General features: G+C 38.2%; 1 protein-coding gene across 1 annotated transcript in view; it reads right to left on the bottom strand.

The window, feature by feature from the left end:
- Positions 1-12051, bottom strand: part of LOC127975431 (A disintegrin and metalloproteinase with thrombospondin motifs 16-like) — a 119794-nt gene that overhangs the window by 53149 nt on the left and 54594 nt on the right. The window contains exon 12 of the mRNA XM_052579475.1: positions 1698-1846. Within this exon, the coding sequence (XP_052435435.1) occupies positions 1698-1846 (149 nt within the window). The remainder of the gene's footprint in view (positions 1-1697; positions 1847-12051) is intronic.

Raw genomic sequence — 12051 nt, forward strand, 5'->3', positions numbered from 1 at the left:
ACGGAGACTGTAGTGTATACCGTAAGTTTGAAAGCGTTTAGCTTAAATTATTAATATGAATAAACAGTGCTCATTAACGGCTGCTGAAGTCGTATTCTCAAGTGAAGCGAGTTGAGGCTTGGACCCGGAAACAGCGCTTCTTACGTCATCACTTAACAACCGAATTGGGCGGTCCATGGCAGCTATGGTGGCATCGGAGAGGCATTTGTGGTTGACCTTATCTGACATAAAGGACACTATCAAGACTACCTTCCTTCTCTAAAGAGAGTTGGGTATTTCCAGGCCCTCTCAGTAGCACCTTCCTATCTTGACTTTGTGTCCAGCCTAGCCAAAGTATTTCTATACCCTCGAGTGGGGGTATATCCCTAAAGTCCCCTCATATGCACCATGGCCTGTCGTACTCCAGGCTTTCTGTCCTTCATTGGATACAGAGCTGCCCTGTGGAGGAGGGCGGACCAATTGCTTGTTTGCTATGGTCCCCCTAAGAGAAGTCTTCCACCAACTAAACGGACCCTTAGCTGGATGATAGTGGATGCCATATCCATTGCTTACAAGTCCTTTGATCTCCCCACGCCTTTTGGGTTCAAGGCTCACTCGACCCAAAGTATGGTGGCCTCCAAGGCCTTTCTATCAAAAAAAGTGAAAGTGACGTGACATTCAGCCAAGTATGGTAACCCATACTCAGAATTTGTGCTCTGCATTTAACCCATCCGAAGTGAACACACACAGAGCAGTGAACACACACACACACACACACTGTGAACACAGTGGAGTGGGCAGCCATTTATGCTGCGGCGCTCGGGGAGCAGTTGGGGGTTCAGTGCCTTGCTCAAGGGCACCTAAGTCGTGGTATTGAAAGTGTGCAAGTGTGTCCATGCAGGACATCTGCGACGCTGCGGGTTGGTCCACGCCCAGTACCTTTGTCAAATTTTATGGTCTAGATATGTGAGCCAGGCAGGGATTTTGAAATTCTGATGGCGTGGGCATTCTCATTCCCAAAGTGTTTTGACGAAGCTCGAGTTCCTGAACAGGAACGTCTCCAGGTTACATATGTAACCATGGTTCCTCAAAGGAACGAGATGATGTGTCTCAGTGCCATACTTCCAGCATCCCTGCCAGCGCTTGCTTCATTCATAGAAGATGTTGAAAACAGTTATGCTGCACAATATTTTTGTGCAAACTGTGATGCATTTTATTTTTTTAGGATTCACAGATGAATAGAAATTTCGAAAGAACAGCATTTATTAGAAAGAGAAAATGTTTGTAATTTCATAAATATCTGTGCTGTCACTTTTGATCAATTTAATGTGCCCTTGATGAATAAACGTTTAAATTAAACATTTAAAACGAATCTTGCTGATTCCAAACTTTTGAATAGTAGTGATTCACTGCAATAAGATAAAACATGAAATAATTCAACGAAGAAAAATGAATCTGCACACTTTTTCATTTCATTTCCAAAAGATAACAGCTCAACACTTTTAACATTTCATTTGCTCTGTATCCAAAAAAGGATTAATATATGATCTAAGCCTTTCTTGGATATGCACCAAGGGTCTTTCTTGGATATGCAGCAAATACATTTTTTACTTTTGCAATGTTTTGTTTAAAATCCTGTTATGCATGATTTTCACGTCAACAACTTAAATTTGTTGTGTAGAGGATGCTCTCAGTTTATTTGTATTGCCTATATGTACCTGGGGCTGCTGCAGTGTCTTTCTCTGTAGGTCACTCCACTTTCACAGCTTCTCGAACAGCTGGACCAGCCAGACCAGGGTGACCACTGACCATGAACCTGCTTAGGACCTTCATCACCCTGCTTTACACACTGACCCCGACGACACCACTGCAAAAACACACAGAAACACCACACACATCAGTCGGAGAGCGATAATGTTTTTTACATTTAAAGGGACAGTAGACCGAAAAATAAAAATTCTGTCATCATTCTCTTAACCTGTATGAACATAATAAAATGTAATTTCTTAAATAACATAATTTCTGATCTTTATCTTACTGTATAAGGAATGTAAATCTTCAAAATGACAAAAAAAACACATAACACATTATATATAACACATTCAGTTAGCAGCATATGTAGAAAGATGTATTATTATTATTATTATTATTATTACTACCAGTGGTGGACAGTAACGGAGTAGCTTTACTTCGTTACTATACTTAAGTACATTTTTGTGATGAAATAACAGGAGGATGCAAGATGCAAGTAAACAAAGTTTAATTAATGAAAGTCAGAGTAAAGACACAGGTCGGGGACAAACACTCAGGTGGTGGTTTGAAGCAGGGACGAGATCCGGTGGTGGTGTGGTGAAGAGCGTGTAGAGAACCCAGGAACCGTGGAACATCCAGACAACACGAAGAACTGACGAAATCCAGACGACACGAAGAACTGACGAAATCCAGACGGAGAACTGAGCTGGTGAGGCACGAGAACAGGACACACACCAAAGAACAACCACAACGATCTGACAACATGAGAGGGAAATTACAGGCATATGAAGGAGGTGGAATCAACGACAGCTGGTGACACTAATCAACACAACGAGTAACCACACCCACATAATTACACTCACGCAGACACCTCTGTGTGAGACAGCCGATTCATGAACCGTGATAGTACCCCTCCCCCTAGGACCTCTTGGCATTCCCAGACAACCTTACCTGTCGATTGTAATCATCAATAAGGGAGTGATCCAGAATGTCCCTAGCAGGAACCCAACTTCTCTCCTCCGGACCGTAACCCTCCCAGTCCACCAAGTACTGAAATCCGCATCCCCTCCGTCTCGAGTCCAGAATGCGGTTTACCACATATGTGGGTTCCCCATCTACGAATACGCCTACCGGGGCATTCGAAATAGTGTGAGAATAAAACATAGGCTTGATTTTGGACACATGGAAGGCGGTGTGAATTCTCCTGTATGCCGGAGGGAGTTTGAGTCGGACTGCCACCGAAATAATAATTTTGGTGACAGGAAACCGGCCAATGAATTTGGGAGCTAACTTGTTAGACACAGAGCAGAGAGCAATATTCTTGGTAGAAAGCCACACTTTTTGACCCACGATGTAAACGGGAGGCTTCAACCGGTGACGATCGGCCCTGGCATTCATGCGCCTCCCTGCTTGGAGTAGAGTCTCACAGGCTCTAGTCCAAGTACGGCGGCACCTCTGGACGAAAGCGTGAGTGGAGGGGAACGCGACTTCGGATTCCAGACTTGGAAACATTGGTGGCTGGTAACCTAAACTACACTTAAATGGCGAGAGGCCCGTGGATGACACTGGCAACGAATTGTGGGCATCCTCCACCATAGAAAGCTGTTGGCTCCAGGATGACGGATTCTTGGCAACCAAACATCGCAACATTCTCTCGATGTCCTGATTGGCTCGCTCAGACTGAACATTACTCTGGGGATGATAGCCCGAGGACAGACTGACCTTGGCCCCCAGTAATTTACAAAATTCTTGCCAAAATTTGGATACGAATTGGGAACCCCTGTCAGAGACCATGTCCATCGAGAGGCCATGTAACTGAAAGACGTGATCTATGTCTAGGTCGAAGCAGCCCGTCTAGGGGTCGGTTAGATGTCTTACCAGTGGCACAGACTGAGCAAGCCAAAACAAAATCGTGAATGTCGCAAGCCATTAAAGGCCACTAGAATCGTGGCTTAACTAGAAAACTAGTGCGAGTCACTCCTGTATGACAAGCCACGTTGGAGCAATGACCCCATCCAATAACGTCGGACCGTAACCCCTCTGGCACAAACAAACGACTCGGTGGGCAACCAGGCGGAGGCATTACCCCTTCTAAGGCTGTCTTGACCTTCGATTTGACCTCCCATACCAGAGTGGAGATGACAACTTAGGTATTTTATCAGGTAAAATACACCCGGGAGTGACTGGGTCCTCTGAGCTGGGTTGTGGACGGCCGGGGCACGTTAGCCTGTTCACGCGATTCAGACGAGCGTCCACTCTCAGAGTGAGTTCTATCAGTCCGTTCATCGTCTCTGGTAAGTCCATGGTGTAAATCTCCTTATGAACGTGGTCAGCCCATGCAGGAACATATTCCACTGCGCTTTCTTGTTCCAACGGCACTCTGCGGCAAGGGTGCGGAATCGAATGGAAAAATCCGCGACCGAGCCTTCTCCCTGTCGCAGTAAGGAGAAGTAATCTGGCGAGTAATCTGGCCGCCTCCTTACCCGCCACTTCATTTCTTCGGAGAGTGCCTGAAACGAGGTGCAGCAGTTGTCCGTTCTCTCATACTGCCGACCCCAAAGCGCTGCTCTCCCTGACAGCAGGGTTAATACAAATGCAACCTTTGTCTGTTCGCTCTGAAAAGTACGTGGCTGGAAAGCGAAATGCATGGAACATCTCATGAGGAATGCTCTGCAATATTCAGGCTCACCGGAATATCCCTCTGGCGAGGGTAGGCGTGGCTCTGGTCCCTCTGCTGCTGCAGGCGCTGGTGGTGGGGGGACGGGCGGCGTGGGGAGCACAGTGGGAGTCTGTAAAAGTTGTACCTGTTGGGTGAGTTCGGACACCTGCTTCACGAGTGCTTGCACCGCACAACCTGTGCCTGAAATGTTCTCTTCTTGTTGGTCCATATGTGAGATGCTGTGAGTGATGAAATCCTTGAGCTGGGAAATGCTTGCTGCATCCATGGTTTGGTCAGATCGTTCTGTGATGAAATAACAGGAGAATGCAAGATGCAAGTAAACAAAGTTTAATTAATGAAAGTCAGAGTAAAGACACAGGTCAGGGACAAACTCTCAGGTGGTGGTTGAAGCAGGGACGAGATGGCGATCCTGTGGTGGTGTGGTGAAGAGCGTGTAGAGAACCCAGGAACCGTGGAACATCCAGACAACACGAAGAACTGACGAAATCCAGACGACACGAAGAACTGACGAAATCCAGACAGAGAACTGAGCTGATGAGGCACAAGAACAGGACACACACCAAAGAATAACCACAACGATCTGACAACATGAGAGGGAAATTACAGGCCTATGAAGGAGGTGGAATCCACGACAGCTGGTGACGCTAATCAACACAATGAGTAACCAATCCCAAACAATTACACTCATGCAGACACCTCAGTGTGAGACAGCCGATTCATGAACCGTGACAATTTTTCAAATATCTGTACTTTACTGGAGTCGTTTTATTTTGAGTAACTTTTCCTTTTACTTCACTACATTCCAAAGCATAAGATCATACTTTTAACTTCACTACATTTCATAAAACATATTGTTACTCCCTATAATATAACACGTGCTCCAACACGCAGAAGCGGTGTCTGATTCATCATGAATGAACTGAGTCTTTTCAAAATAAACTTTTCAATCGAATCACAATTCGCACCAAATGATTCATTTATGAATTAGAATTATCCCATTGCAGCTGTTCTGGAGTCGACAACTCACTGATTCAAATGAACCGTTTAGTGCGAGTCTAAGAAGAACCGGGAGATCTTGTGAGCGCACGTACCTCTGATGTTGCTAAAAGTAAGTTATTAATGTCGAAATTTAGGATTAATTATTGTAACTGAAAATCATATTTAAGTCAAAATTGTCAGTTGTTTGGGAAATAAATCCGCTGTAAAGAGTGATTTATTTAATCCCACTGAAATGCTTGAATGCAGACGATGCAGACACATCAATCAGCGTCTCTGTTTTAGGTAAAAAAACAAAAAAAAAAACACAAAAAAAGTTTGAGAAGGAAAAAATCATTATGAAAATATAATTATATTTCCCTTAAAATGTTCTTCCTAACTTAGTCCTTATTCTCATGTCATATATAACTGTGATGTTCTGTAAAACAACTAACTTTAAAACACTTTTTCTTACTGGAGAAAATCAAATGGTCAACTCTGCTTTCTCTCAGGAACATCACAGTGTAAGCTTCACAGTGAACATCACTCTCGTCAACGTAGTCCATATCAACAACAAAAATATATCTTGACTCCATATAGTTGTTATTTTGGAAAAAATCCCAGGTGTTTTGAGCAGTAGGATTATAAAAAAATATGTGCTAATATAAAATTATATTAAGTAGCCTATATAAAATTGCACTTAGGTAAAAAAGTACTTTTTTACCTAAGTACATAAAAAATTGAGTAATTTTTCTACTTTCACTTGAGTAAAATTGAAAAAGGTGTACTTTAACTTTTACTGGAGTAATATTTTATTATATGTATCTGTACTTTTACTTAAGTACTTGATTTGTGTACTTCGTCCACCACTGATTACTACTATATAAATAAAAATAAAACAGATACAACAGAAAAAGAATAGAACAAGCTAGTGTTTAAAGGTATTTGTAAATGCAACATGCACCAACTATTTCCCCATGAAATGAGAAACTTTTATCAACAGTGTGTTTTTTTTTTTTTTTTTCATTAAAATAGAAGTTCAATGGTTTGCTGTTATTTTACAGTTGGAATGCAAAATATACTACTAATAATTTTAATTACACTTATTCTTATTATTTAAAATCTTTTTTTTATTTTACAGTGGAATTTTACAATTATTATTTTATTAAATAATCTTTTTATTGCTATCCAATCACAAAATTTCTTGCCAAATTGTACAGCCCTACAAACAAACACAGCAAATCTGGATTTTTATTTTTTTATTTTTATGCATTTTTAAACTGAAATTGGGGTAACACTTTCTATGAAGCCTGTATTTATAATACATTATAAGGGTATTTTTTTTATAGTGAATGTATAATGCATTATAAAAAAACTCATGTTGTATCATATAATGAATAATCATAACAACAGTTTTAATATATTATAATTACTTATTTGTGGTTAAAGCTTTTAAGAGTATGATGATTTATAACACAATGAACACATTGGATCCACTTTTCATAAGTTTCATATCTTTCCATTTTTCTGATGCTACTTAAAGCGGTCAAAGGCCACTTATAAGTAGTAGTAATAATAATCTTAATAGAAAATAAACAATAATCTCTCTCAAACAGCCATAAAATCAGATTGATGTGGAATATGACACATTTGCTTTGAACTATTTGTATTGTAATATTAGTTTGATTATTTTGATGGTACCCCTTAGACAGCTGTTGATAAGTAACTCTGCAACTACATGCCAACTAGAGGTGATTAGAGTATTAGTATATATGCAAAATATATGCTTACACTTTATTTTGATGGTCAACCAACAGATTAACTGACTTTAAGTGTCTTTGCAAGTACATCATCTTATTCCTCCATTCTAGAAAGAATACTGTGCAGATCTCAAATAATGTCAAGATATGATACAGTCCATTATACTGTAAATGAAGTAGACTTAATAGGAGTTCATTGTGTGTTATAAATAATCATACTCTTAAACTCATAACCACAAATACATAGGCATTAAGATGTATTATAATTGTTGTTATGATTATTCATGAACTGATATAACATATTATATGTTTTTATTTTTATAATGCATTATGCATTCATTATAATGCCTTAAGAATATCCTTATAATATATTATAAATACGGGCTTCATAGAAAGTGTTACACCAATTTCTTTTAAGAAAAATTGCAATTCTATTTTTTTCACCCCAAAAAGTGCAGCCCTGCATAGAATATTGTGCATAAGTCACACATTATAATGCTCTTTCGTCATCACTAAACTGAACAGATTCAGTCTCTCAAGTTTAATATAAGGACATTTTTTTCACAAATTGTTTAACTGAAGGACATTTGGAAAAGTCTGGAAGAACATGCGAGTGTGACAATAAGTAACTTAATGGCCCAGTTTCACAGATTCATTTTACTTCCCATTAGGCAGCAATTCCATCTAATTCAGCTCTTTGCAAGAGGTTAAAGACTGAATGAGCGATAGTCCCAGTCCAGTGCTCTTCACACCCAGTGTGTAACTGAATCTGAGTCTCTGGCTCATGTCACAGAGCTCATATTTTCTTAAACGGAGATGGGCAGGATTCCTAGAGGAGACTGTCATCATTAGAGCTGCGTAGCATTACTGTTTCTCACTCGGGTCAAACTGTTGTGTCTAATATATCACAAACCATACACCTCCAGAGCCGCCTCTCGAGGAACAAGTGTGAAAGACATCCAGACCACCAGCACTGGCCTCTGTATCAGCAGAGAGCTGTTCCTCCCTGACCAGCTCAGGATGGTCTGTAATTGCCCTCATGCCCCAAACCCACTTCAGTAACATACCCAGGAGGTCAGCATGAGCTCATTAAAATCAATCTGCTGTGAAGGGCCAGGATCAGTGGAAAGGCGTTCTATTGCATGACAGGAGAGGGAGGAGAGCAAGTACTGTATCTAAAACAACACTGATCTGTCTGTCTGACAAGATTCAGACCAGCAGTGCAAATTCTTTCAATATTTTTGGTGTATCTGGCGCCTCCTTAAGTTGTTCAAACAGCAAAAACATCCAGTTTAAAACCGGATCCACGCCACACACTTAAAATCTGATTCAAGTGTTTAGATGAGTTACAGATTGAGGGCACAGACAGACCCTAAATTAGGTCTAGAAACGTCGCCAGCAGGTCTCGGAACTGCATTCATGTTCATTTTCACTCATTTTCTTGAATAAAAGGACTACACTTTAACATGCTATAAAAAGAGTGTTTATAAAAAAAAAAAATAAAAAAAAAATACAACTTTTAAAAAATCATACATAAGTGCGAACGGAATGTTTCAGAGATTCAGTTGCATGCAATTAATAGTCTACATGTAAATCAAAGTTTTACAATGAATGCAATTTTGACCCACTTAGTGCTTTTTTGACACACTTGCAATAGGACTTAAGTATATATGTTTATGTAATTTCATAATTACTTCTATTGTCTTTGAAATATGGTTAAAGTACTGCTGAATGTGCACTGTTAAAAATCGCTGTAAAAAAACGGCCAAATTTCGACAGTAACATACTGTTTTTCAGTAAAACAGTGCATTCTGGGTAATATTCATCATTTTCGAGAAGGTAGCCTGCTGCTATATATCGTAAATTAACAACGTTCAAAGTCGACACTCAGCGGCTGTGTTTCAAATCACACCCTACTCCCTCATTCACTATTCCCTACATGAGTTTACTAATATAGTCCACCTAACAGAGAGAATGAACACTAATGAGTGAATTCAGACACTGATGAACAGCTGCTGTTAATGAGCAGAATCACTGAAGAAAAGAGAAACAAGACAAACACATGAACTACAACTGACTTCAGCCACAGCCTTAGACAAAATCAACTGAAGATTTAAACAATCAACAAACAGCTTTATCAACTTCACTCATTACTAACCAGACTGACTTTATTTCTATCAGATCAGAGATCAGAGATCAAAATATCTTACTGAGAATTACAGAGGTGTAGATGATAATCTTAGTTTCGTTTAGCATCACCATTGTGGAGATCAGTGTTTGCTTTAGTTGGGCTCCTGACCCTTGACTTTTGTACTTCAACTTTTGTTTCATTGCTATATTTGTATCTTTATGATACATCTATTGCAGCAATATTAATCTTGATGATCAAGTGATTATGACTGTTTCTGTCAGGCATGATCTACTAGACTGACTTGTTGTTATAATAGTCAAATAATAATTTGGTGTTGAAATATGTGAGTGAATAACACTTTTCTTTTGTTTGTTTCTTCAAATTTATAAGATTGAACGGTAATGTGATTATCTGGATATGGATTTTTGAGCTTTAAATATTTTGGGCAGCAGTCCTCACAACACTGAAAGAGAGACATCAACAATCAGCATATTAATCTCAACAATGGTGACAATCAAAAGGTTTATGATGCAATGCATGCTGGGTACCAGCACAGGATACAACTCATCCATGACTCCCAGCATGCATTGCGGCATGAATAAATTATGCCACTGAATTGTTCACTTATTTTCTTGAATTCTTATGTGCTTATCATTTTGCATTTGTTTTAAGTTTTAGTAGCATGTGTTGTGATGTTCAGAACTGATCTGTTCATTTATTTTATGGATTGTCACCATTGCTGTGATTCATACGCTGATTCTTGATGTTTCTGTCTAAATTTCAGCAAAGGTTTTTTTTTTTTATTATGAGTGAAACTTTCTTAACAGTCTTTTATAACTTATGGCTCAGCAGTGTTCCTTCTTATGCTGTAGTATCAATAAGAGAAGAGACATGGGATTAGATCAGAAATAATAGTATTTGTTCTTGTCAATCTATAAAAAAACATCAGATTTTTTTTCTTCTGTGTACTTTTGTTTTGCTATAACAGGTTCCAAAGGCGCATTGTTACAGCATGTTAAAAAAAAAAAACCTTAATTGTTGAAAAGTCACGTTCAAGAGCCCAACTAAAGTAAACACTGATCTCCATCATGGTAGTGAAAGAAACACCTAAACCTATTTAACTCTCCATAAGTTCTTCTGTAGACATCTGACAGAAATAAAGTCAGTCTGGTAAGTAATGTGAATCTGGTGAAGCTGTTTTAGTAGTTGTTTAATCAGATCTTGAGAGATTTGATGTATTCTTTCATTCAGTTGATTTCATCTAAGGCTGTGGTTGAAGTAATTTGTAGTTCTTGTGTTTCTCTTTGCTTCAGTGATTCTGCAGGTGTTTATCACTAATGCTCAATCATCAATTAATCACCAAATTATCTCATTAACTTCACTGATTCGGTGTTACTCTAACACTCTGTAGTGTGCACACATTTTAAGTGTTCATTTAAAACTGAGGATTTTCTTGTGGGGTTTAAAGGGTTAAAGATTTAAGATGAAGAAAAAACAGCATGAAACATAATTTAACAGTAATAAACTGTAATTAATTTACAGGAAACAAACTGTAGAAAAACAGTTATTTACTTGCACCCCTGCTGCCAGTAAATGACTGTTTTTCTACAGTTTTTGCCGTAAATAAATGTTTGCCAGCAAAAAAAGTGTTTTTCTACAGTTTGTTGCCGTTAAGTCAAGGAAAAACAGTAATATACTGTAAAATGTAAACGTCAGATTTACCAAATGAAAAAAAAAAAGTTAATTTAACTAAAATATTTGTGAACATCCATAGAAAAAAAAATTAGGCAAAGTCATACACTGATAATGAGAGTAAATACTGAACTTGACTGTATTAATGTGTGTTTGCACAAGAGAGATCGTTTAGTTTAATGTAGTTTTGTTGTTCACCATTGTGCTGGAGAGTAGAGCCTGTGCTTCAGTCAATGATGAGCCACAAATTCTGATCTTCTGCTGCTTTATATAAACACAGTAAATGTGGAGTCGCTGATACAGTGATGATCTCTGTGTTAAGTACTTCAGCACATACATGTGTGCTATAGCTGACAATGAGCTGCAGTGATTTGAGTAAAAGTCATGTATTTAGTTACTTTATTACTGCACATTAAGTGTTTGCATCGTTATATTAAGAAATATTCCTTCTCAGTGGACTCAAATGAAATAAGTTCATAGTACTAACATCGTAGGAATGCTAGTTTTAAAAACTCGAACTGTTTGAAGCAGTGGGAGTGGAGTTAATTTCCATGGTAGAATTTACGGTAAAATACTGTTAAAAAATAAGAGTGGTAAATTAATGGTTAAGAGCTGTAAATTAACAGTACTTTACTGGCACCCCTGCTGCCAGAAAATTACTGTTATTTAACGGCAAAATTTTTTACAGTGTGCAGACAGGCATTTACGATAAAGTTAAGTTTATTGAAACTTACAGTATATGTCATGCATTTAAATACATTTGTAATTACACCTTTATAATGATGAAGTTGCAATTTAGTACATTTAAAATATATTAACTTTAAATGTAATATCAAATTACACACTACAGTTAAAATTGTAATTTAAAAAATATAATTATAAGTGCTTTACATGTGCTTTAGTATGTTACTCAACACGTTAAAATAAGTTAACTTCTTTAAAGCACAACAAAAAAATATTAAAACATTGATTTTAAATGTCCTTTAAATGAAATCTTTAACTTGACATCATTACAACGTGCACTTTTTAAAACTGTGAAACAATAATTTAAGTGTCTCACTTTAAATACACTAACAGTAAGT

Source organism: Carassius gibelio, chromosome B16 (genome assembly GCF_023724105.1).
Source record: "Carassius gibelio isolate Cgi1373 ecotype wild population from Czech Republic chromosome B16, carGib1.2-hapl.c, whole genome shotgun sequence".
Taxonomy (NCBI): Eukaryota; Metazoa; Chordata; class Actinopteri; order Cypriniformes; family Cyprinidae; genus Carassius; species Carassius gibelio.